The 25851-nt window shown below is 42.7% G+C and overlaps 1 protein-coding gene across 1 annotated transcript in view; it reads right to left on the bottom strand.

Moving 5' to 3' along the window:
- Positions 1-25851, bottom strand: part of LOC139689967 (homeobox protein caupolican-like) — a 153223-nt gene that overhangs the window by 17447 nt on the left and 109925 nt on the right. Inside the window, exon 4 of the mRNA XM_071587125.1 lies at positions 8096-8487. Within this exon, the coding sequence (XP_071443226.1) occupies positions 8096-8487 (392 nt within the window). The remainder of the gene's footprint in view (positions 1-8095; positions 8488-25851) is intronic.

The raw sequence follows: 25851 nt of genomic DNA, 5'->3' as shown, positions 1-25851 counted from the left end.
AAGGTGGTTGGCTTCCCGTGAGAAGCCTCGCCGGGGGTGGTTTTGAGGGGGCGAGCGGGGTAGGGCCACCCTGCCCCAGGCACCGTGGAGAGGGAGAAGTGGTGGTGTGGAGTGGCACTGCAGGAGGCTAAAGGGATGAAGTTGAGTGGGGGCAAGATGGCTGAGGGTTACGGAGAACGGACGAGATGGAAGGGAAACACAGACGTAAAAGGAAAAGGGGGGGGGTACTGCGAGGGGGGTATGTGAATGCCCTAGCCCATGCAACCTCCCCCCGTCCCACTCTTCATTTATCCCTGCGGGGAGTTGAGGAGAGGGTCTCGGGAGCAAAAGTTGAGCTTTTCGGGAGGAGGGGGAAGGTGGAGGGATAGGGGTGACATAGAGAGAAAGGGCTGAAGGGATAGACAGGGAAAGGAGAGTGGTGGAGGGAAGGGGTGAAATGGGGGGGGTTTGGAGGAAGGAAAGCTTGTGGGAGTGATGCGGCCGAGGGCGTGTGGGGCACACGTAAGTGACGGTTTGGGCACCCCGTTGAAAAGATGTTTTGAATGAAGCGTGGAGATAAGACCCGAGGAGCGAATGAAGTGGGGGAGCGTGGAGTAGGGGGGACGTGGAAGTGGGGGGCGGAGTTCGGGAGTGTGGCGTCCGTCAGGAGTAGCGGGCGTGTGTTTGGCGATAGCACACAATGCCTCTCTCTCCCACACTCCTGTGCATCCTTGGTGGCTCATTAAGTGCCTGGAATTCCCGAGCCTGTCTCGAACGACTTGAAGGATTTCTCCACTGCACCCGATTAGCTTTCGCCAATATGGTTCTCCGGGCTTAACAAAGTAATCCAAAACGGTCGAGAATAGACAAGTCTAAAACAGGTGTATGGGAATATTCTTCCTACCTGTGGATCGACCCTCAAAAGAAGTGAGTGCCCTCAAAACTTGTCTGGCACGGAAGTGCTTTTTAAGCACTTAAGCCTTTTAGTTAAAAGTCCGCATTAAGACTGTATATTATGTCAGCCATAGTCTTAATGATATGACTTTAAAGATACTTAACTTCAAATTATGCTAAACAAAACTAGGGCTTCGAATATTTTAATGCAATCTGCTGGTGATATGAATTTATTAATCGCAAAGGGACCAGGTTAAAATACCATTTAAAATTAATTGCATACATAACCCCAGTAACTTTCCTACTTTGGCTGTCTTCGGTGAGCATGGTATGAGATTAAAGGAATTAATATTAATTTTGAAATTTAACAATACCAGGGGTGAATTTACTTCTTAAATCATTAAAAATTTAATCTTGTCTAAATCGAAAGTCAGGCTTCTTTTGACACCACCTTCCCCGAATCTAAAATTTCTCACGGATATATATTTATGAAAATGTTGTTTCTAAGAATATATATATATACATGTACATAATATAAATAAAAATTGTATGTCTACATGTATATATATATACATAAATGTACATAATGTTTTATATTTAATACATTATATGCATGCATAAATAAAAATGTATTTTATACACGTACATATATAAAACATTCATTAAATGGTCCACTTACTGCATGTGGCCAATTCATGCCGGCTTTTCCATTCAAACACGTGGTAAATCCAAGTATTTAATTAAATATGTATTTTTATCAATTTAAAATAAACTTTTACTTCATAAAACTTGTCCTTTTGGTATGCTTGGCGTCCTCCCCTATATATCGGCATTCGCAGATTCGAATAGTTCTCTGAGTACCTATGGATATCGCGCTTTTTAGCCTGTGTAGATGTATCACCTATTTAATATTTCCGGATACTCTTCGCCGATGTTCCTTTGCTATTCTATGTATATATCGCGCCATGCAAATGATTAATTACACGTAACCATGTTATGGATTATAGGTATATTCACAAGGTTATCGAAATTTCAATATAATTATGCTATATGTTATGCATATGCATACGGTTTCAATTTAATGAAGATATATGAAATGCATGGATATAAGGTTTCTATAATCTAGTACAAGTACATTCACGGAAATGTGAAAGAAAGTACCTGTAATCATAACCCTCTTTTGCATGCCTCATTACTTCCCAAGCAATTGGCTCGAACATAATCGTGTATCTCATTAAACATTAATTCGGTCCGGCACTTAAATACTTAAGCCAAATTCCCGACCCAAGTCCTAAGAACGAGTGGTTGCCACTTTGCTGCCCCATTCCTCACTGCCCCTCCCAAACTCGAATCTCAACCTCATTCTGGGCATTGAATGGCGCCCGACCCACTCACTCCATCGAGCCAACCCTCCCGTCTCCCGAACCTCACTCACTCTTAAGAACCCCCAACCAATCACGAGGCCCTTTACTCGGAGGGGTTATCCCAAAACGATATACTCCCCAAGAGCCCTTATTTTTCCTCCTACGGCCACCGCCGTATATACGTATACGCAGCGGGGAGGAGGCGAATGAGAGGGGGATGAGGTAGGAATGGCTCCGACTTCTATTACGTGGAAAAGGAGTTGATTCAGAGAGAGAGAGAGAGAAGGGAAAACAAATAGAGTCAGAGGAGGGAGAGAGCGGCGAAGGAGCGAAGCGGAAGAGAGAGGCGGATGAAGGGAAGCACGAGGGAGCCATTTCGCAAAGGAGCGGCCGGGATAGTGGAGAGCGAAGGAGGAAGGCGAAGCAGAGGGAGAGCGGGCGACGGGGCCGGGGGAGTGTGGGTGAGCGATATGGGGAAGGGGCGCGCGCTTGAAGATTGAGTGTGCAGAAACGATGGGCCGTGGGGCGAGTGTGGGCGGGGGATGGGTAGTGGTGTGTGTGGTAGGGAGGCGTGGGAGAGGGAGGAGGTTAGGATTGAGAGGGGATGAAGCTGTGAAGGAGGCGGAGGAGGGGTTAGGGGTGGGAGATTTATTGGCTAATGGCAGAGGGTGAGGGGAACCGAGCGGCTCAAGGGGAGCAATAGAGCGGCTCCCTTATGGTTTTTGGGGGTGCGACGGGCTTTTGGGGAAAAGTAAGGGCCAAACAACTGCACAGGAAGGGAAAAGCAAGCGAAGAGGTAAATTTAACTTCGCTGAAGATACGACTTCAAGCATTCACTGCTGAGTGATTGGGTGCATAGTGATATTTTCTGTTGGGTACAATAAGTGATGAAATATGATTAAATGAAAAAGTTCGCATTGCGTGATGGAATATTTTAGTAAATAATATCCGAATTCAAGAGAAGCCTGTTTACTGTTAAGTATGACGCACTGGTGACTATGTATATCATGCATGTCAGAGATATTCTACTACCATCGGGTCCTACGTTTTCATGGGAATGCATTTTGAGGAACTATAGTGGAACTTAAAAGCAAGCGTAAAAAATCAGAAAAGATATCCGAAAGCCTTTGCCAACATCAAAAACACGCCACAAAATTTGTATTTAAAAAGTAGATTAAGTACTCCATTATATAACAAGTTGTATACGTGATCCATAGGTATATCTGATAATCGATCGTGATAAGATATATATTTACCTTTACTCTATTTTGATTCTTGATTCATTTTCCTGGCAGAACATATATCTAATCTCTTATGAATCACAGCATATATTTGAATTAATCCGGCTCAATCCACAGAAAATCGCAGAGATGAAGAGCATCTCAAACATTTGGAAGGACCTTCATGAAAGGGGCGACCTTTTTGTAAATCGATTTCAATTCGACGTAGGTAGCTCTGCAAAATGTGCATGCCTTGATATACAGTCGGGTTCATATCTACGTCCTGTGCTGGGTTCGATCCTTTTCGAGCCAAAGAACGTTTCATACGGACAAAATACCAATGTTTACTTTCCGCTCATGAGTTTCTCATAGCCCCTGCGGTTTACGAGCTCGGGATAAATAAATTCCAATCAGCGGTGCATTAATCCGTCCCGGGCGGAAAATGTCCGCGCTGCCTCATTGGCGGAGTGGTTTTTCCCGACGCTTTAAGGCCTTCCGTTTTTAAGGACTGTGGCAGCAGGGGACAGGAGAGCGCGCGAGTGGTGGGGATGAGTGGGAAGTAGGGGTGGTAGGATAAGGGATGGCGCGCTTGGACAGGGGTGGCAGGGGTGCGGGAGGAACAGGGTATGGGAGGTAAATGGCCGAGGAGGGGCTGGAAGAGATTTCTGGGGAGGGGTGGCACGCTAGGGCGGAGGCTGGGATCGGAGAGCTGTGAGAAGGGTGCTTGGGGAGGGGGAGGGTTGAGATTTTTCGGTCTCCTGCCCTGCCGGGGGTCGGTGTGAGCGCGAAGGGAAGGAGGGAGTCGCTGGAGCGGGGACGGAGACTGGATGGGGAGATGGATGGGCGAGAGAGAGAGAGGGTAGAGAGAGGGGTCGACCGTAATGGAAAAGGAAGTTGATTATGGCCACAGAAAGAGTGAGCGGCGGGGCAAGGGGGGAGGAAGAGTTGGAGTGAATGGTGGGGGCGAGGAAGGGTGTGGGGAGGAAAGATGGGACAGTTAGTGGAGTGTGGGGCTGGGTGTGTGGAACGGCGTCTACTAGTTGCGCCTCCGGGAGGGAAGCTTTTTGTTGTGTGTGTGTGTGGGGAGGGAGGTGTAGTGTGGAGAGGGAAGGCGAGGGCTGCCGAGGAGGGGTGGAGGAATCGGAAGGGGGTTGGACCTCCCATCCACCCACATCCTCCCCTAATAAAATCCTGGGTAAACTGCGCGTGGCCACCGGGTTGAGGGGAGATGGAGAGAAAGAGTTCGTTGGGGAGAGGTATGTACATATATATATATATATATATATATATATATATATATATACATATATATACACACACATATGTATATACACACACACCCACACACACACATGTATATATATATATATATATATATATATATATATATATATATATATATATTTCGGGAGCATGGGAAGGGGTGAGTTGAAGGCGAGAGGAAGGCTAGAGAAAGAGTGCGAGGAGGAAGGGGGAGGAGGAGGCGGCAGCAAGAGGCCGTGATTTATTCACGCCGAAAAGGGGGTGCAATCATTTAAAGAGTCGTTGATTCCGAGGAGGGGTTTTGTCATCCCTTTTACATAATTCGAATTTAGAGGAATCGGAGGGTGAGATTAGGGTGGTGAGGCGAATGGGGAGGGTTTATTTTGGATGTGTTGAATGGAGAGGGTGCGATGGATATCTCCTTTCAGAAAGGGCGTTGAATGACGGACGAATTTCACGCCTGTTTTGTTTGTCACGTCGGAAAAGGGATCTGTTTCCTTATTCCAGTCTTTTGAATCCTGGTGTCGCAAGAGGCCTGGGATAAGGAGCTCACTTGTAATGACACTTTTACTGCAAAGACATGTGTTCTGGAGGAGTATCTTCTCGTTACATTGTTGAAATAATATCTTTATGTTTCTGCATTAGGAAGTGAACATGAAATCATTCTATTACATAATGGATATACACTGTTAAAAGTGGATATAATATTTTACTAAGATGACAATTGATGGACAATCGACATTGGAGCACACTTAGTGGTCCATTCGGAAAATAATAAAGGAAAACGTAAAAAGAAATGTCTATAAATTAGATTAGTCCCATGAATACACTTTCATGAATGCAGACTCTTCATTCCAGTCAGAAATCATGTAAGTGACAAGCGTAAAATATAATTAAAATAAAATTTGGCTGTGAGTTAAATACGAAATATGTTGTTCTATCATTCTCAACGATAATCACTCTCATCCCATTCTCATAATGCTACATTCACTTAAAGATCCAAAATAAATATCAAAACTGACAGTGGGGTAACTTCGTGCAGTTGAAAGGAATCTCCTACCAGATAGATCAATGATTGATTATTTTTGGAAATCGGTGATAGAATCGGTAATAGAATACGGCTTCTGTAGAATGCGATCGACTCTATTTGAATACCTGATAAGATTATAGCCACACAAGCAGTCAAGAAAATTGATATATGGCCCCACATGACTAGCTATGATGGGTTATAAAAGCATAGCGATGGAAAATAAAAGATTTTAACATGTCATTCCAACGTTGGAATGGTCTCTGGAATCCCGGCGCTAGTTCTCTTGGGCGCAACGGAACTCCTTTCCCGGACAACTCCCTCACCCAGTGGCTTTGAAACGGGTTTGAAGAACACTGTTAAATATTTAGCACTGCTAAACCAACGGTAAAATATTGAGGCTGTGATATTTGTTGACGTTCTAATTAAGCAATGAAAGCACTTATCTTTTGCTATTGGGATTGATATGCTTATCATTTCCTTCTTATGGGTATTTGAGAGAGTCTTATAAATTGCCTGTGCAGGAATTAAATGGAGGCTAGAAAAACGAATTGAACCACGAAGTGAATAGTAATATTTAGGATGTTAGCGGGCGACACGGTGATGTACCGGAAAATATCTGGGGAAGAGAATCGAATGATACTAGCAAAATTTCTCGTTAGTATTTCGAAATGGTGCACAAAATGGTGATTGGAACTAAATCGTTACAAATTTTCTATGTTAAATTTCTTTAAAAAATCCATGGTTTTTGAGTAAAAACCGGCCCGAGTTGATGTATCTTGTAGAGCGGTCGGTACGGTAAAATACCTAGGCGCAACTATCGCTGCCAAGTCATCATAGGGCCTTCACATGCGTAAAATTTGTGGGTCAGCCAATAAAATATTGGGAGACATTAGACATTTGTTGGAAGGTGTGAATATAAGGTCAAGAATTATTCCTACCATGCTCTTATGAGAAACCATTAAGTACGTGCATGTAGTACGTGTGCCTCACCGAAATGCTTCTAGAGCTGGATTGGGAATCATTAGAAGAGATAGATTGTTCACCTAATTAAAAACAGAGCCGTTTTTTCAGTTAGGAAGTCTTGTACCGAAATTAATACCTGCAAGGCTATAGCCACAAGAATACCACTCGCCATCCTGCCAGCCTCAACCTCTAGGGAATAAGTATCGTAGTTTCACTTGTACATACGCATGCATTTTACGTTGCTCTTCTTTGTTTTATCGTCGAATCCCTTCCCCTTTGATCAAGTAGGAATAAAATAAGATCTTAGAGTATATTAAAAAGTCTTCCGTTGTGCTTTCAAGCTCCCTCCTATCTCCCGTCGTCCCTCTCCGCAGGGGTTATGCCTCACGTGGTCAGTTGCCATGAGCAATGTAGTTTTTTCTACCGACGGCGTCAGGAGTGCTCAAGTTGCATGACCGTAGCCTAGTTATCGTTTTCCCTTATTTGCTTTCCAAATGAACCTAGTCCAGTTTCCAGGAACCCTCTTTGTATGGTGACGGTCCCTTCCATGCAAGTGCTTAATATTAATTTTTATTCAATCATATTCAGCATAACTGAACATTTCTTCTGTGGGTAAAATTAAAACTTGTTTAGAGCTAGTTTAATTTTGCCACTAATATGTACACGTGTGTACCACCATGCACAATATTTTCAGGGATTTTAAGTGAATGTTTTTCTTTTCCTTTCCCTCACCACTTTAACACCCTCCCTCTCCCCTCACCCTTTTCACCTGGTGCTTGAACCCCCTTTCTCACACCTTTTCGGTGGAGTATTTGTGTAGATGTAGAAAAAAGGGACCATTCCTCAGAAAACAAGAAATGACCTCAAGTGAGTGCTTAAAATCACTGGTCTGTGCGCGAAATCATTACAAATTTATTTAAATAGGTGCTGACTTGGGTAAAATACGGATTTCAATAGCCCTGAATAGTGATGAAAACTTCAATATATACTCATTTTAATTCATATATAATATAGTTAATCTTTTTTATTTCATCTCTGTAGATTAAATTCAAACTTTTTCACTATGGGGCTCGGAGATTTCTGCCAACAACACGTTTTATAAATAGTTTTTTAAACGATACAGAACAATTTTATATGATGCGTTTCAGATTACCCTAAAACAATTGAGAAACGTTTCGAGGTTTTTTCAAAAGTGTGTGCACATATTAATCCTGGCTCAAAACAAATAAAGGCAACCGAGATAATAATTCTCATGGCACTTTTTATTGCAAAGGGGCAAATCGGCTGTAAAATAATACTAAATATATTTGAATTTAAAAATGCAAGCAAAACTGACGAATCGATGATTTGGTAAATAGCCGTCATATTTTTTAATCCCTTACCTTTGTCCCTTTTCATCTTCTCGTCCATCATCAGTAGATCATCCTTGTCCTTCATATCGTCGCCGTCCCCCTCCGCGTCCGAAGAGCAAGAGGCGGGTCCCCCACCTCCCCCACCGCCGCCGCCGACCCCGGCCCCATCGTCCTCTTCATCCTCCGCCTTATTCTTCGGCTCCCACGTCATCTTATTCTCCTTCTTCAGCCGCCGCCTGGCGTTGGCGAACCACGTGGACACTTGCGTGAGTGTCATCTTCGTGATGATGGCCAGCATTATCTTCTCACCCTTGGTGGGGTAAGGGTTCTTCTTGTGCTCATTCAGCCAGGCCTTCAGGGTGGCCGTGGATTCCCTCGTCGCATTCTTCCTTCTGGCCGCCAAATCATAGCCGGCGCCGTATCTGAAGGGTGATAAGGAAATAGCGAGGAGAGGATGAGCACCCTTACTTAATAAATTTTAATGGAACACAGAATTTGAGCTTTTGGAACCACAAACTTTGGAACATGGAAACATAAGACGTGAGCTAAATTGCAAGGATAAAGTATATATTCATTAGGTACAAATACTCTGCTGGTTGAACTGTAATAACTAATACGCATAGCAAAGAAGTGGTATAAATCAGCATATTGATAAACCTAGGTAAGTACTAGCACTGCAGTACCAACTTTAATGTACTCTCTCTGTGATAACAATAATTAGTTGTATTATCAACCCCATTCGTTTCTAATGTTTGTCGTAAGATATTAAGAAAAATATTTTATGTCAAAAAATTGCTGAGAGCTTTCGTAGTCCACAGTAACCGCTTATGCATTGAACAATGTAAATGGTCAGTAATGACAATCGTGGAGATTGAAGGTTGTATACCTACAGGTATATCTGTATACGATGATAGATTCAAAAGTTAAAACTTATATTCAACTAAAAGGAAGACTTATTCTCCAGATTGCTACTTGGTTTATTCATTATAGAAATCTTTCTGGCATTTCTGTGTGGTTTATTTCGTCCGATAGGGTGCATCATGTGGTAGTAAAGGAGGTGCACCCATTATAGGAGAAATTTCGGATGACAAAATAATCACACAGGTAAGCCAATGATCGACAATGAAGAAGATATTTCCCAAAATCAAACGTCCATTGAACGGAATGGTTTTAATGCGTGCCAACTTTTACTGTTTATTGGTATTAGATTGATTATAGTTATAAGTTTCTCGCGGCGACCAAAACACTAATGGCATAGGTAGACTATTTGATTTTGACAAATTAAAGTAAATATATACACAGCAACAAGATATGCAGGAAACAGCATTTTAAATCCTTCCGTTTCTCTTGCAAGGCGAATAGAAGTTTTACAAACATAATCGAAGATTACATGCCTCGGTGATCTACAAGCAGCTGAAAAAACTAAACGGAAGGGGATTCATCACCAAAATAGACCCTGAAAGGAGGAGACGTAGGGAGGATTACTCATTTTTTGCTGGCGTAATTTGGGCTTGAGAGTATCAAGAGTGAGTGTTCACGGAAAAACTAGAATAGCAATTCCATTAGTGTCACATTGATCAGGACAGTCAAACTTGTCAACTAAATGTATTTTTTTTGGTAAACAATACCATCAAAATTCTTATCTCGGTTAATTTCATATTGTCGAGAATATTTTATGTTTATTAGGAAAATTTCATTACTACGAGAAGTAGAAATATAAATTTGAATCATCTAAAATGCACATATTACCACAATCATTCCGATTGGACTCAACATAAAGTTTAATTCATTCAAACCAATTCCTACGTAATCGGAGTCACCTACTCAGGTGGTGGAACCCGTCTCCAGTTTCTTGACATCAACTCAAAGGGAGGAGATTATAGGAGGGAGATGTTTCCTTCGAAAGAGAATGAGGAGAAGTGCAGGCGGAGGAGAGGTGCACGCGATACGCGGAGAGCGGAACGAGTGCTGGCATTGTTGGCCCCCATGCTCAATCCCCGAAACCGATCGATTAAGTCGAGGGGATTGCAGGAGATGACGGATTGAAAAAGCGGCGAAGGACGTGGGAGAGAAAGAGAGAGAGGAAGGGAAACAGAATGAAGCAGAGTTCTTTATTCTGAGGGAATCGGAGGATGGAGATGGGTATTGGGGGAGAGGGAGGGAAAGGAGATTTTGTCCGGGTGTGTTCCAAAGGGCCTCAGGGCGCGAAAAGACCATCGAAACGGCAGAGGAGAGGGCGTGGAAGAAACACGTGGGGAGAAGGGGGAAAAAATGCCTTCGCCCACCATCTTTCTCCTCCAGACGGGCGAATGGATGTGAAAATGATTGGGAGAGCGGTAGGATCCCGCCGAAGTGGTTCCTGGCATTGGGGGTTGGGAGACGTATGGGGCGCGGAAACTACTGGGGAGGGCAAGTTGGTGAGGGCGGGGGAGAAGAGTGTTGGGAGTCCACGGCTCTCCATTCCCGCGCTCTCTCTCTGTCTCACTCCCTATACACATATCCCTTTTAGCTCCCAGGACCTCCCATCCCACCCCCGCCGAATCCCCCCCCCCACATCTTCCTCTCAAGAAGCCGCCTGTCAGCCTTCCCATAGGGCCCTACTACTGTGGGAAAAAGGGGGAAGGGAGTTCGGATGGAGGTACTTATCCGAGGTGAAAAGAACTCTTAACACTTCGCCTAATACTGGCTGCGGGAACTATGCGTTCCCATCATGGTACCATCCCCCTTCCTTCCTTGTCCAGCACGTACCGTCCCCTCCTTCCTCATGAAACACGATAAACTTAATCGACATTTGCACACTCAATACCTCGCTGAATGCCACGTCCTCATTTACTAAATGCATCTTGCAAGTAAAATGGAATCATTTTTATCCCGATAACTAGTGGAAAGTCGTGTACGTAGATATTTCAATAAAAATATGATACCGAAAGGCGGTGACTATTATTTTTTCCAAAAAAATAAAAACATAGTAGCGCCTCATATACCCACCATGTTTACAGCGTAGTTTCGGATAACATGAGTAATAGGTTTACCCAACAAGCATTAGATATTATTATCTCTAGCTTGTATAAACAACATAAGAGCGAACTTGTGGAAATAAATTAAAAACACGGAGAAAATATCTGGGCATTTAGATAACCCGCGGGTCATCTAGATAATCGAACATTTTCCCTTACTACCGTTACGTCTAGACCTCGTATAGACTACCCCGCAAGCTGCCTCAAGGACTTGTGGTAAGGTTAGGTCACCAGCCATACCACATATGCTTCAATTTTTTCACATTACGACGCCAGACATGACTTCCACATCCTCATATACATAATTCCCTACAAAGGCGTATGGCGGGGGGTGTTATGTCACCAGTCATAAATGCGCAATTCCAATCATATCACCTCAGCACAAATGTAAGTAGACTAGTAATAGTAGATAAAACATCCCACATTCTCGCCGCATTCCCTATATGGGGTACTACGTAAGAAAAATATGGCGTCTTCTTCACATTTCAAACGCTTGATTTTTCAACAATAAGTTTGATTAATGCCAGCTTTTTTAGGGCCCCTTCGCTAATAGGGTGTTTTCCCCGTTTAAGATCCGATGTGACAGTGGCACCCAAGTACTTTACGTAGTCTCCATCTTTCATCCCACCACCCCCGAGTGAGTAATTTGGTAAAGTTTGCTCGAGTTTTTTTGTTATTTTTAGGAATGCATACGCGTAAATGATATAGTATTTTAATCTAAACCCGATTCTGTGCACCATTTAGTATTAATGTTGTCTAAGTCATTTTTTTATTAATTGAATATCTGTATCGGTCGCCATTAAGATAAAACTGTCATCGGAAAACAGTTTTCTTTTAATTTTTATTTTTAAGGTGATACTGCAACAAAAGTATCGTCATTCATGAAGGATATATCATATCATCGTTTATTGAGAAGTTCCGCGATGTCATAGTTTAGGGAACATGCATGTATTTAATTGAATGGTTTTTTTCTGTCTGTTCAGATGAACCACTATTCGCGAATATTATGTTACTAGTGTATAAAAGCGCAGGCATAATATCTCTATTATTACTTAGTATATTTTACGAATATTGGTAAGTTGTATCTTTATTTTCTTTCTTGATCCTTATATACGAAAAGTTTATCTTACAAGTCTATATCTTGGTTTACTTATTCACCCCTGGTCTTCCTTGTATCACATCCTCTTCGTTTAGCCCCCTTATAGATCCATAGTCTCATTCATTAGCCGATATCCTCTGAATTTTCTCTTTTTTGAGTGTTCCATATAAATTTATGTCTTCTACTTATTTATTTTATATTATACATGTAATCTATTTGCACTCCATATTTTTCCAACACTGATAAATTATTATAATAATTAAAAATTTCTATTGGATGGTACGATAGAGTCGCTATCATTTCTAAGACATTTTAAATAATAGTTTCAGGTAATAACGTCGTGTTCAATCACTGAAAAGCTTATCAAAGTATTGCTTAGAAAGAAATGACAGTTTAGCAACTGCTGTAAAGAATCTTACAGGATTGAAATTTTTTTAAATAAACTATACGAACTTACGTTATTTTTTGTATGTTGCGCACAGTATACTCGGCATAGTAGTTCAGACAATTAAGTCAGACATAACTCATTGGTATTATATTTACCTATCCAAAACTGAATTTGAGGTTACCTTACTCAGTCATCATGCGGATAAGAGAGTGATGCCAATGATAAAACATTGAAATATTTACATGGAGAGATATTAAATAAGTTAATGTATAGTTAAATGTTTGGCTGTTCCCAAGGACATGCCACTAGTGGCGGAGAATGATGGAGGAATTCCCACGGACCGAACCATCAATGGCTAAATATATGAATCCCAATTCTCGCGTGCATGTGCAACATGCCATTCTTGCCATTAAAAGTAAACAATGATTCCGAAACATTCCCTTCTCATATGAGACGGTGGGAGTGGCAGAGGAAATGGCGGCGTAAAACTGCGTTCCTCGGGGCAATTACGGCAGCGTTTATAGCCCTTCGCCGGGCCCTCCATCTCCCGGCCGCCTAGAGGAGTGTCATCCCGGCGCGGCGGAGGGCGCATTCCCCCGCGTGCCAGACGTGACGTGACTCCGCCCGCCCGCGCGTCGCTCCCGCTCGTGGGGCGGGCGGGCGCAGGTGCTCGACTCGAGTGGGACGCAGGCGAGAGAGCGGGGCGGTGGGCGCCGCCTCGTCAACAGCCCGCCCTCGCACTTCGCCTCCCCCTCGAGACTCTTGGCATGGCGGCGTGGGTGGCGCTGCCGCCGCGGCGGCAATCGCCGGCCCCAGTGGATGCGGCGGGTCGCACCCAGATGGCGCGGGGGTGACAAGTAGAGATCGAAGACGGCGAGGAGAAGCGACTTTCTCCAACCCCTTTCCTTTTGCCTACCTCTGCCCCCATCCCCCCTTTCCATCCTCTTCCCCCACCCCCTCTTGGCCCCGCGCGCCCCATCGGAACTCCTCCCCTCAATCGGGGATCGGATGCCTCAGCGGGCTTTCATTACCGGGGAGGTGGCATTCGCTTCGCGGCTTTCACTCGTCAAACCTCTCTCTCTTTTGGTCGCTTTCCTCCGCCACAGCGAGAGATGTGCTCTGAGTGGTACCAACGTCCGTCTTTTTTTATTTAAGAGGTAAGGGATGCTTCTTGGGAGAGATTTAACGACAAACTTGGCCATTTAAAGATAAAGAATGGTGGCAAACCGCCATCAAGGAGAAATTTACTGTCACGAGTGAGGTCAATGGTACCTCTCAACTTAGTGAGTAAATTAATTTTGGAATTCCACCTAGGTAGATATAGAAATGAGAAATAATGAAAGAATGGGATCGGAGTTCCAGGTGTTGAAATATACTATTTGTCATATTTTCCTCGGAAAAACCGACAGATAACGACAGGGATTTTTGAGCTAATTATTATACTAATACTTGCTTCTTATCGTGTCTCCTCTATTTTACTAATTATAAGTATTTCTGAAGAGATTTACTGACTTGTACATTTATACTCGGCAATGTATACCTTTGAATTCCTTAATCATTGTTTGCCAAAAATTGTTGTTCTTCTTACTTAGTTACATAGTTGAGTTACATAGTAAGAATGAGGAATCTTAATTTTAGGTGGTCAAGTGAAAAAGTTTGTATCTCCATGAATATTCATGAATGGAATATTTATAAGGAATGTTAACTGTTAAAAACATATTGAAATCAATAGATATTCTAAAGGATTTCTTCATGCCATATACCACCGTGGCATTTTTTCGATATGACTTCAGCACAAACTCGAGTAATATCGCTTTAAAAACCTCATAGGTGCGCTCTTAAATAATTGGTTGCCAATATAAATGCATAAACAGTCTTTCGAAATAGAAGCTAGGATCAAGGCTATCCATTGATGAAGTTTTTCAAAAACCATGCTACCTCCTCATCAACTAGTGCTGACTATTAGATTAACTACGAATATGATTCTCTATACTATTAGTGTATAAGGGAATTCCTCATCGAAATAATGAACGTAAATACTTTTGCCCGTAAACCTTCATTTTCCTACGAATGTGTAAAATGTTAGCTGGGAATGAGAGCAAAATATTTGTCATCACCTACACTTTTTTCGGTAATAATTTTGTATATATATATATATATATATATATATATATATATATATATATATATATATATATATATATATATATATATATATATATATATATATATAACCTCCCATAGCAAAACGAATCACAGAATCCGGGAAAGCTGGCCTTTTTCATCCGTTCCATAATTCAATTTTTTTTCTCGACCGTTCCCACCTTTATTTCTCCCCTCTCTCTCCTGGTGCCTCACAGTTCCACCCCACACACTTCTTCCCCTCGCCTCACCGGCAGGATTCTAACCTTACGTCCCGATCGACCGGAGATCCCTCCCGCACCCAGCTTCCTTCCTCCTCCTCGCCTGTCAGATTGATGTATCCCTCTAGCTTCTCCCTTTCAAGGCTCTCCCTTCGACGTCCTCCACTTCCTCCTCCTCACAAACTCACCCCACCCCATTCCCTCCCACCTCCTCTCTCTCTCCTTTCCCGAATTCTCTCTCTTTTCTAAAAGGCTCTGCCTCCTCTGGTTCTCTCGTTCTCTTCCCATTATAATTCCTTCCCCCGAACCTCTTTCTCCTTATGGACCTCGCTCACTATGTCTCCCCCCTTTCCCTCTGCTCTCTAATGACTCCGCGACTTGATTTCTTTCTCTAAACCCCAGTCTGATTTATATACTTAGAAGCCATCATTTTGAGTCATAGGTGGTTGACCTCTTTTCGGGATTTCGTTCTGCTCTCCGACTGAGTGGAGGGATTTAATTAAGTCACAGGAATGAATAAGATCTTCTTAAGGGAACACAAGATAGACACACGGTGTATCGTCCATATTTACCTTTTAAGTGATATTTGTGAATAAATCCAGGATTTCGGTGTGCTTATTATATACGATGGACTTAAGGAACATAACGTTTTTCAATGAGTTATCTCCGCACTTATTCCATTTGGGTAGCCATTGAAAAGTTTCCAAAGTGATGGACTAATTATACTTAACAGATATTAAAACAAGAACTTTTCAACGCTACTTAAAAATCAAGATTTAATTAAATAAGGTAAATGAAATGGAAATAAAATTATTCGATTTAGATAAAAAGGAATCCCTGTCTCTTCTCACTTTAAAATACATCATCCGCCATGTGAAAGATATTAATTATCCTCGGTCTGCTTGATATTATTTTTCTTCAACTTCTACATGGTACCCTGGAAGTCGCCGTAAGGGTGTGTCAGGATCTTGATTTTTAGTTACACACATTCATACAATATATAATCTTACATATGTTTAAATGGAACGACCCAACAACCTTTTTACTTCCCCGAAAATTCCCTTCACATCGGAGACCAGACATAGAGCCGAATCCCCCATTGTCAGTCACTTCCTTCCTCCTGAGTCTCTCCTTTCTCATGGATCTCTTTATTTTTCTTTCTCCCTGATACTTTCATCCGCAATCGGATCTTCGTCAACATCAATTTCTTATTGGATCTTTTGGTAACAGTATTTTTTTGTTGTCTCAAACCATCCTCCACTTGGATTCCCAAAACTCATTCTACAGGGTTAAGAAACGAAGAAAGTCCTTCTCTTTTCTGCTCCTTTACGATGAATGTCTCTTTCATAAGGTATTACTTTCTTCAAAGGTGGAGGACGATATTGATATCCCAAGAAAATTTGTAAACGAAAATCTCAAACTATTTGATTGGATATCGAAAATAGAATGCCATTGGTCCTGAGTATATTTTTGCTTAATATAATTTCAATGTTTCTACTTGTTTGCTTAAATCAGCAGATACACCCCCAGCCCGTTGGATTTGAAATATACTATTGAAAGACTGATGGAACAACCCGCAACAAATGCTTCCGATTGCCACAGTAGCTATAGAATTTAAAAGTTTTGACAGTAATAAAATTTTCCCTTTCATTCTGATCATAATGTCAGCCTAAATATGGCCGGCATAAAGCCAGTGATATTGGACCTAAGATAAAGGGATACTGAAGTAGAGATGGATTTCACCGGAGTAGGCCTACTAATCGGGGTTCCCTGGATGTCTTAGCTAAAATACCATCTCTCTATGCACATTTCACGGATATGATTCCCCTTTTCTGTAATTTGATGCAGTGACAATCTCCATAGTTGTCGTTTGAAATCTTGATTTGATTTTTCGGAACCGGCATCGAATATAAGTATTTTATAAATATATTTTCGTGACCAAGCTAATTTACATGTTTAAACTCAATTGAGATACTGTGGTAGGCACTCCCTGACAAAGCACGAGCTCTTCCAGCGCGCACTTTTGAAAATTCGCAAACATCTGAGAGAGCCACCAATTCCCATTCCTAATCATCTCCTGCTCACTGCCGACAAAACCTTTACGTCAGCGGGAAGGGGCAAGGAATGTACGAGGGTCATCCGGAAAGTAGTACCCGTTCGTGCCGCATGAAGTGCTGACGACGCGAGTAGCCGCTGGACGAGGTCAGATAGCTTCAGTGGCTTGTCTGCCTTCTCTGAGCCAAGTTGCGTGACGCTAGCATTGCCTGTGTTGTTTCTGTGATTGTTTACAATGTTTAAAAAAATTGAGAACGCCGCCAGTTGTGAAGTGAGGGCAGTGATTAAATTCCTCAATGCAAGAAACGTTCGCCCATGTGATATTCATCGCCAATTAAAGGAGGTGTATGGAGACAATGTAATGGACGAGTCGTCTGTTCGGCGGTGGTGTCGCAACTTCAACATGGGGAGGGGGAACACACACGACGATGAGCGTTCGGGGAGACCGTCTGTCATTACAGACCAACTGGTGAGCTCAGTTGACGAATTCGTGAGGAACGATCGGCGCGTCACAATTGATGACATCTGTGAGCATTTTCCCAATGTTTCTCGAACAATTGTTCATGAAATTGTTAAACACCATCTGCATTATGCAAAAATTTGTGCAAGATGGGTCCCTCGCGTATCTCAATGAGCTGGCGGCGAAGGACTATGCAGCAGGAATACAGAAACTTGTCACACGTTATGACAAATGCCTTAATTTGCTTGGAGATTATGTTGAGAAGTAGTTTAAAGTATCCTCTTTCAAATAAAATTTTTTATGTTTGTTAATATTTACTTTTGTGTCTTTATTTCACGAACGGGTACTACTTTCCGGATGACCCTCGTATTTGATTGATCATGGTATCGATGGGACGCTTTCTCTCGCCATTAACTACCATCTGCACCTGCAAACCACTGTCCTCCCGTCCCCTTATTGTATTGAACTACTTCCACCCCCTCCCCTATTTTGTGAATGAGCGACCCCATCCCCTCTTCCACCCCCTTCATATTAAGCCCTTACAAGTACCAGTCTCTCTTCAATTGTATTCTTCCTCCCCGAGGCACCTCTCTCCCCTCCAGATCTCCTCGTGTGTCTCCATCCACGTGCACAACCCTCTCTCTCTCGAGGATTGAGATGGAGAAAGAGAGGGGAGGTGAATGGGGTGGTCGACAGTGTGTGTGGGTGAGTGGTATGGGGGAGGAGAAAAAGTAAGAATCTCACAGCCATTGCCTATCTCTCGAGTCACGCGATCAGCAATAGGGCGAAGAGACAGAAACTGGAAGGGAGAACAGGAGAAATTTGGGAGGGGTGGGGTGTGTGTGGGCGTGTCCGTGGCGCAAGACTGCCTCGAGTTGCGGCAAGGTTTTGATAATGGGAGGAGGGAGAGGGAGGGTGGTATGGGATGGGATTGAGAGAGGAATGCTTAGAAACTGGGGACGGAGGAAATAGGGTGGTGGATAACATGGAGGGAAAACATATTTTCGAAGTTGGAATGAAATTGTGAAATATAATTGCGTTTTTAAATGTTTCGGTAAATTTCATCAAATGATCTCATAATTGAAGGCAGTAAATATCTTTTTCAGATGCCTATTTTAATTTTCTACAGTTTCTTGATGCTATAAAAAACTATCTCCCCTGCCCTGGAACCAAAATAAAATCTGACGGCTTAACATCCCTCAATTAAATAGAAATGCTCTAAGGTAAATGCAGTCATCTTAATGTTACCCATAAAACTAACGTTGTGAATCCATTGAACAGCTGTTACATATGTAGAGGTTCCGATGGCAATTTAAAATGAAACATTAGATAATAAGATTTGTGCACCGCCTTTTAAAATTATCTTTTATTTTTATTGTTGTTTATATACTTGTAACTGTACTTGTGTGCATGATTAATGAGATTTTTGTTCTTTTACACTCCATTGAGAAAATATGGTCTTTTTATTCTGCCCAATTACTGTGGACTTCTTTATATTTTTAGGTGCCAACAATCAAACAATTATTACCTTGCATTGAATACTTCTGTCCTTTTGAAACTTTTTCTATAACGAAAACGTGCTACGCGTCCTTACTCTTACATAGGGCCGCAAAAATGCTCTCAAGGCGCACTGGTATGGGTAGAGAAATAACACAAAAGGACATGGTTTTGATGGGACCCCCGTTGATAACTCTACGTGCCACTGTCGAATGTGAACTGGCGAGATATTCTCTGATGGGCAAGCGTCCAAGAGAGCGTCCAAGAGTAGCTTCCAGTTATTACTCTCATGTGGACGTTTTACAAAACATTAGCACAAAGTCTTAAATTAAATAGTTGTCCACCTGAGTAATAAAAACATGAGTGTGAAAATTTCCATTGAAATGCGCAAACTGACCGGAGGGACTAGTGACCAGTGCTTACGGTCGCTGACTGTTTAGTCCGGGTAAAATCCCGGTGATACTTATAGAAACTTCAGTTACACCTAACCGACTGTTTTCTGGGTACTATATATTTTTGGTTAACCTAAGGTGAATGGAAATAAGTTTAAAATGTTCACAGAAAGGAATTGTCCCGCGTTCATCAATCACTCAATGTGGAATGTTTGCATGCCGCCGAGTTTAGTACGAGGTGAGCTCTACGTAGCTTCAAAGCAGCTCTAGCGTTTTCTTCCTGTGGTTAGTAACTGTTTATAAGAGGCAAAAATAATGAGTAGGGAGTGAGCGATGAAAAATAAGAATGGAGGGCAGGAAATATTTTGGGTTCACTTGGAGTAACTTTAAATTAATGAGAGTAGAGGTTACGCAGGAGGTAAGAGTGAGAACGCTTTGTAACGAGGGAACAAAGCTTGAAGGAAATTATAATGCTTGTTTAAGTGTGAAAGACGTATGAAATGGTAAACTTAGGAATATATGGAAAAATTCTTTTGATTCTTCTCGAAAAGAGTAAAACGTCTAAAAACAATAGGAATACAAACACTACCCTATTTGAACCTCGAAGGAGGATCAAGTCCGAAGTCGAAAGGCGACTTCTCCGATTAAATTGCAGAAAATATGTAATAATATACGGTGGATATTTAAGAAAGCTCAAATTAAAACAATAATCTTCCCACCAAAGGACTATATTTCCTAAATTAGTCACGGAAAAGACTTGATTTGTTGATAAAAGCATCACCTCTCTCTGTAAAAACAATAATCTGAAGGTATTATTTTTACAGAGAAAGACATTTATGAGGCATGAATTTTCTCTTATGAAAAATTTTCCTTTTTGAATTTGATTTGTTATTGTAGGGAATATTACTAGCTCCCTGATTTGTGATAGTGACATAGATAGCTCGTTACTGCAATACTGTGGTACATGGAGAATGAAAATTTAACGAAACTAGAGAATGCTTGAGGAAAGTTAATTTTGTACACTTTGTTACGGAATAGTACATAAATTGCACAAATAAGAACCTATATTTATGGAGCAACACTGAAAAGTTACAATTTTAAAATTACTTACTATGCTAGGAATCAATACTCTTGATTCATTCCCTCATACATAAGTTTATCCACCTATTTGACAAAATAATTCCTTCGCGGTAGACACGCCTCCCAACACTGCGAGAAGGCAAGAGAAGAGAGAGGGGAAGATATGGGTGTGCGGCGTCAGGAGCGGGGGATGCAACGGATGCAGGGGCCCTGGGTGAGGAGGGGAGCGATGATGGGTAGAGTGGTTTCACCCCCTATTAAAGGGAGAGGGTGGCTTCAACCCCCAGTTCTCCTCTAGGGGACCCCTTTCCACGCATCGCCAACTCCTAGCCTCACCACTCACGCCCCATCCACCAACCCTCTCGCCCCCACGACTTCAGAAATCCCCCCCCTCAACCACGGCCAATATTCGCAGCCCCATTCCCTCCCCTGCCAACCCCCATCCCTTTTATTTACAGCAACAACCTCTCCCCATCATCATCCCTCCCTCATTCGGCACCCCATCCATCTCCATATCCACTCTCTCCGTTTTTTTCTCTCGCTCCCCCACACCTCCCTCCCGATCTCCATATTCGTCTAATCTCTTCCCTCACTTTTTCCTCCCTCTCTCTCTCTTTCACCCATTTCCCTTTTAATTCATTTCCCTCCGCTTTTCTTTTTCTGCCTTTTTCCCTCAAATCCGTTCCCCTTTCCCGTTCCTTTCACTGACCCACCCACTGCCACTCTCTCTCTCTCTCTCGCCCGGTACTTTTCCCGCGGTCTCATCCACTCCGACTCACACAATCCCCCGTCTCCCTCCCAACCAGCGGGCAGCCTTTTTTTTTATATCCCTTGTTTTCTGCTTTTCCGTTCTTTGTTTAAGTTAATCATTAATCATTTAATTCATTCTTTTCTCTTGAACTGAAGTTGTTCTTTTGTTTTTTGTATTATTTCCTTTGTTTCCACGGGAGCCATTATTTGGCTGCTCTCTTTTATTTAGTTCATTCTCCGTTAGTCTTTTTTTCATGATAGTTTATATCAACGGCGGTCCCTAAACCCCCCCTCATCCGTAATATTTTTTTCATCTGCAGCCCTATCCCAATGCAAAACCCTCTTCATCCCCACATCCGTATCATTTCTTTTTAAAATTTTGCATCGTGTGCATTCCCCCATGCATGTTTCGCCTCGGGTTTTATTTTTTCTCTCCAACTGCTCGGTGGTCATTACGTCCTTTCCATCACCTTTCATTTGCTCTTGCCGTCATGCGTGCCCTAAACTCTCCTCTCCTGCTCTTTTTTCCCCTCTTCGCTACTCTGTTTCGTAATGCGCTCCTCTCACGTAATCATCTTTTACGCCTTTTCCATTTTTGTCGCGAGGCCGCGCATGTCCACCCACTCTTTTGGCAACAGACATACTTCCTCACCCCATCTAAGCACGGAACATATTTTCATTCAACCTACACCTTTTCTTCATCCATGCACACATTAAAAAATAATTATGCAGTCCATATTTGTTTGTTTTCGAGTTCATTTTATAAATGTAATTCCCGCATGCGTACTTCTATAATTTCACCCTTTTTGTAAAAGGTCATAATCTAAGTTGTGGCTCAAATAAATGGATGTGGTTCCCCAAAATATAAACAAATTCAGGTGACTCTCATTGGTTGAGCTGTTGCTGCTGTACTTATTGAAGGATTTAATATGGAGGGTATGAATTTTTTATTTGAAATACTTCAGCAATGAAAAACGATCGCAGAGGTTAAAATGCAAAGCAATGAGCTTTTTCAAGTGACCGTAGAAGATTATCATGTGTCCGAATAAACCTCATTGGCTTAATGGGCTCATCAGTAGACCGTCACCAAGCTGATAACTTGAAACTAGGACGGTCTCCCTCATTCATCCTCCATAGAGAAATTGTTTACAGTTAAATTTCCAACTCGTTCACCCCAGGAATAGTCATTTTCCAAAACCCTTTTTGAAGTAATATATTTTCTCTTTTCGAAACGTTTTACTCTTTTATTACCTTAATCAAGTCGTCTCCGTTTCCTAAGGGTTCTAACTTCCATCTTCACTTCATCGGACGTGAAAACCAACATCAAACCGTAAATTAGAATTTTCACAACAACTGTTATGTAAAACCACACTGATCGGTCCGAGAGTAGAAGTGGTACCTAAATTACGGAGAAAATATATTTGAGCCTTATTGAATTAATGCAGAGAAAATGATACTGGCAATGACTTATCAAACGAAGCGGTTGTTAAGTTAAGGAACAAATAATTTCGTTATTTTATTCTAAATTATTTACATACTATAAACATTTATCATATAGAACACTGTTTCATGATGCTGTTACAATAAAGCCATGTTTAAATGGTCTAACGATAACGGATGAGATGTTCAAAAAATTTTGAATGGCACCTGATGAGATAGAGCGGGTAGTACTACTTTCTTTGAGGCAACGCACAAGATTTAAAATACAAAATACAATTCTTTAAATGAATTGAAATTTTCGCACGCTACAGACTTTTAGTCACTCAAATTTAAATGTCGAGGAAAATCTATTTTCGTGTTGAGCAACTTTAAAAGCACTCTGTGGTAGATAATCGTCGGAACTGGGATCAAGTTTTATTTCTAAATTTGATGACTTGTGAAATTGAAGCCATAAAAAAGGGATATAATTATTCAAGCCAAAACCACATTTACGAATTCTTTCCCCTCTCACCCTACTGTAAATAGGCATCGAACAGTTGTACGTTGCAATCTACCTGTCTCATCACCCACATAATTGCAGGTTACAGCGAAAGCTCTCTACAAGATCTTAACCAGTTCACCATAACCAACTTTCTCACCTAGTTATCGGATGAATTTCTCATATTTTCCCTCTGTACTCCGGAAAATCTTAAGTTTTCTCGCCTTCTTTATTTTGACCCATTAAAATCATCCCACTCGCAACGAATACTCTTCAAAACGCTCCCGATAACAATCGATATCCCCGAGTTTCTTTGTTTCACAAAAAGGATAAAGGAAGACAGAGAGAGGGGAGGAGAGATGGACCGATATCCTCGAGAAGAGAACAACCGACCGGATGAGGAATCGCCTCTAGATCTAAATCTCCTCCACGGAACAGGTGTCCTATACTCAGAGGAAGGAAAAGGGAGCTAATACGAGCCGCCGCCCATGGGATCCGATCCGATATATTCCGGACAAACGACCGTGGTAAAAATTAAGCAGGAGTGTTGGGGCGAAACGGGAGATCGTGAGATGAGACGGTGAGAGAAGACGAAAAAGGGGGAGTGGGTTCAGGGGGCGAAAGGGTTCTTAATTCGGCATGCAGGTGGCGAGAAGGTGCGACATGCGAAGCAAAAGTTGGCGAGAGAGAGAGAGAGAGAGAGAGGTGAGTGAAAAAAAGATGGAGTGCTGGAAAAAGATATGAGGCCAAGTGAAGTGGATGGGATGGGGAATAGGTGGAATGATGCGGAGACAAATGAAATCGCGAGAGGGGTGGAATAAAAAGTAAACCGGCGGAGAGATACCCCCCTGCTATCGGGTGGCTGTGCTTGGAGACGCCCATCAATACGCTTCCCGCCGAGGAAACGATCCGCTCCGACTGTTGGTGCTAGTTTGTTCGCCGTTGTTCGGATGGAGATGAATGGAATGACCTCACCCAACGTTCCCTCCCGCCCTCTACCCCTCCCAGCCCCCTTCCCCCTCCTCCCCTTAACCAGCTTTCTTAACCTTACTTCTCCTCCCCCTAAGAACACCCCTCTCCCCTTCCCACTTTACGAAATCCTTAAAAAAAAATCTTACTGCCTCCTGCCTCTCCCTCTTCGCCCCCTCTTGGGTCCACCTCTCGAGAGCGTGTGCTCTCCCGAACCCCCGCCCCCGCTTCACCACCCCCCCTCCGAGAACCCTCATCGCCCGACATTTGGATTTTTCGAGTGAGGGAAGAAAGGGGAGGAGGTAAAGGGCGCGGCGGGGCGGGGAAACTCCATCTTCCTCCATTTCACCGATCACCGCATTCTGTAGGTATCTACTCTCCGCCCCCGGTCCCTCTCCTTATTCCTTCCCCTCGTTTCTCCCTCATCCCATTTCCCTTGTCCTCTTCGTCGCCCTCTCGTTCACCACAGTTCTTCTTTCATCCTCTTCTCCCGACGTTTCACCCCACTCTAACTCACCATCTAACGGCACGCACACACAAACCGGCGCACAAAAAACACACTCTCCCTTCCACCCCCCTGCCGCCCCTCCAAACCCCCCGCAGGACGATGCCACTCTCTCACTCAAATGCGATCCTGGACCATCCGTCTTATCCACGGGAGAGAGAAGAGAGAGAGCCCGCGTGTGTTCCCCTCCCCATCCTCACGGAGCAGCAGCTTCCATTTTTTCTCACTCCCTTTTCTTTTTTTCCCTCCCCTACATTACTCTTCCTGCTTTCATTCCTTCATCCCTTTTCACCTCTCTCACCTCCAGCCATTATTTTTTCACCTCCTCCCCTTCGCCCCTTCCTCTCTGTTTACGCTTACGCCCACCTTAATCCACACTCTTTGGAAAAGGGAAGAGCAATAACAATAATAATAAAGAAGGAGGAGCCGCTCTTAAGGAGCTACTCAACAATATTGTTTTTTTCCACTCTTCTGGAGCCTGTCAGCCTGCCATTTTAGCAGAGGCTCAAAGAAGAGGAGGCTTAAAAGAGTGTGTAATCAGGCGATAAAATAAAGGATGACGGCGGGTTTGAGGTGAGTTTTGATGAGAGCGGCATGCGGATTTCGGTGCGCCGCCGCAGGGAAGAGGGTGAGATGGACTTGAAGGAGCTCTTTGGGGAGAGATTTGTTTTTGCTGGAGTGGATGGAGGGAAATGAGTAGGCTTGTGGGAGGATCGAGTTTGGAGGAATGCTTTCAGTCGCGTCATGAGGAGTGTATTCACTGCCGAGATGAGTGGCAAGATAAAAGAGTGAAATGGTTCGAAAGCCTAGTGAGTTGAGCGGAGGGTGCACTCGTCCTAATATTTTAGCACGCTAATGCAACATGCTAATTTTCAATGCGGTCATACAAATAGTGGATATATATTCGTGCGGATAAGTTTTTGCATGAACAACATGAATATATATCGTCGTAGTGCTCTGGAGCGTTCTTTTTTTTAATCATACTGGTACTTGTATAACTTCACCAAGATGTTTCGAGGAATATAATCTTGAAACGAAGTCTACATTAATTCCAAATAAAAGCAGTAAAGGACCTCAGCAAAAAAAATGTAGCTTAGCCGTAATCTTTTGGTTTGGAGGTCTCTCACATATATTGAAGTACTGTAATACGTAACTGCTACGCACCACAGACATCGCGAAAAAGAGAAACGGATTTTTAAGTAGTCGCTGGACTCGTGACCGCAAGAATTCAGTTACGTTGGCACTGATTATCCCGAATCCGGGGAAAACTTCTTCCCTCTGAAAGAACTCTCA

The sequence above is a fragment of the Hetaerina americana genome, unplaced genomic scaffold (genome assembly GCF_022747635.1).
Source record: "Hetaerina americana unplaced genomic scaffold, ioHetAmer1.1.p SCAF_3, whole genome shotgun sequence".
Lineage (NCBI taxonomy): Eukaryota > Metazoa > Arthropoda > Insecta > Odonata > Calopterygidae > Hetaerina > Hetaerina americana.
This window is presented reverse-complemented; position numbering and strand designations above follow the sequence as displayed.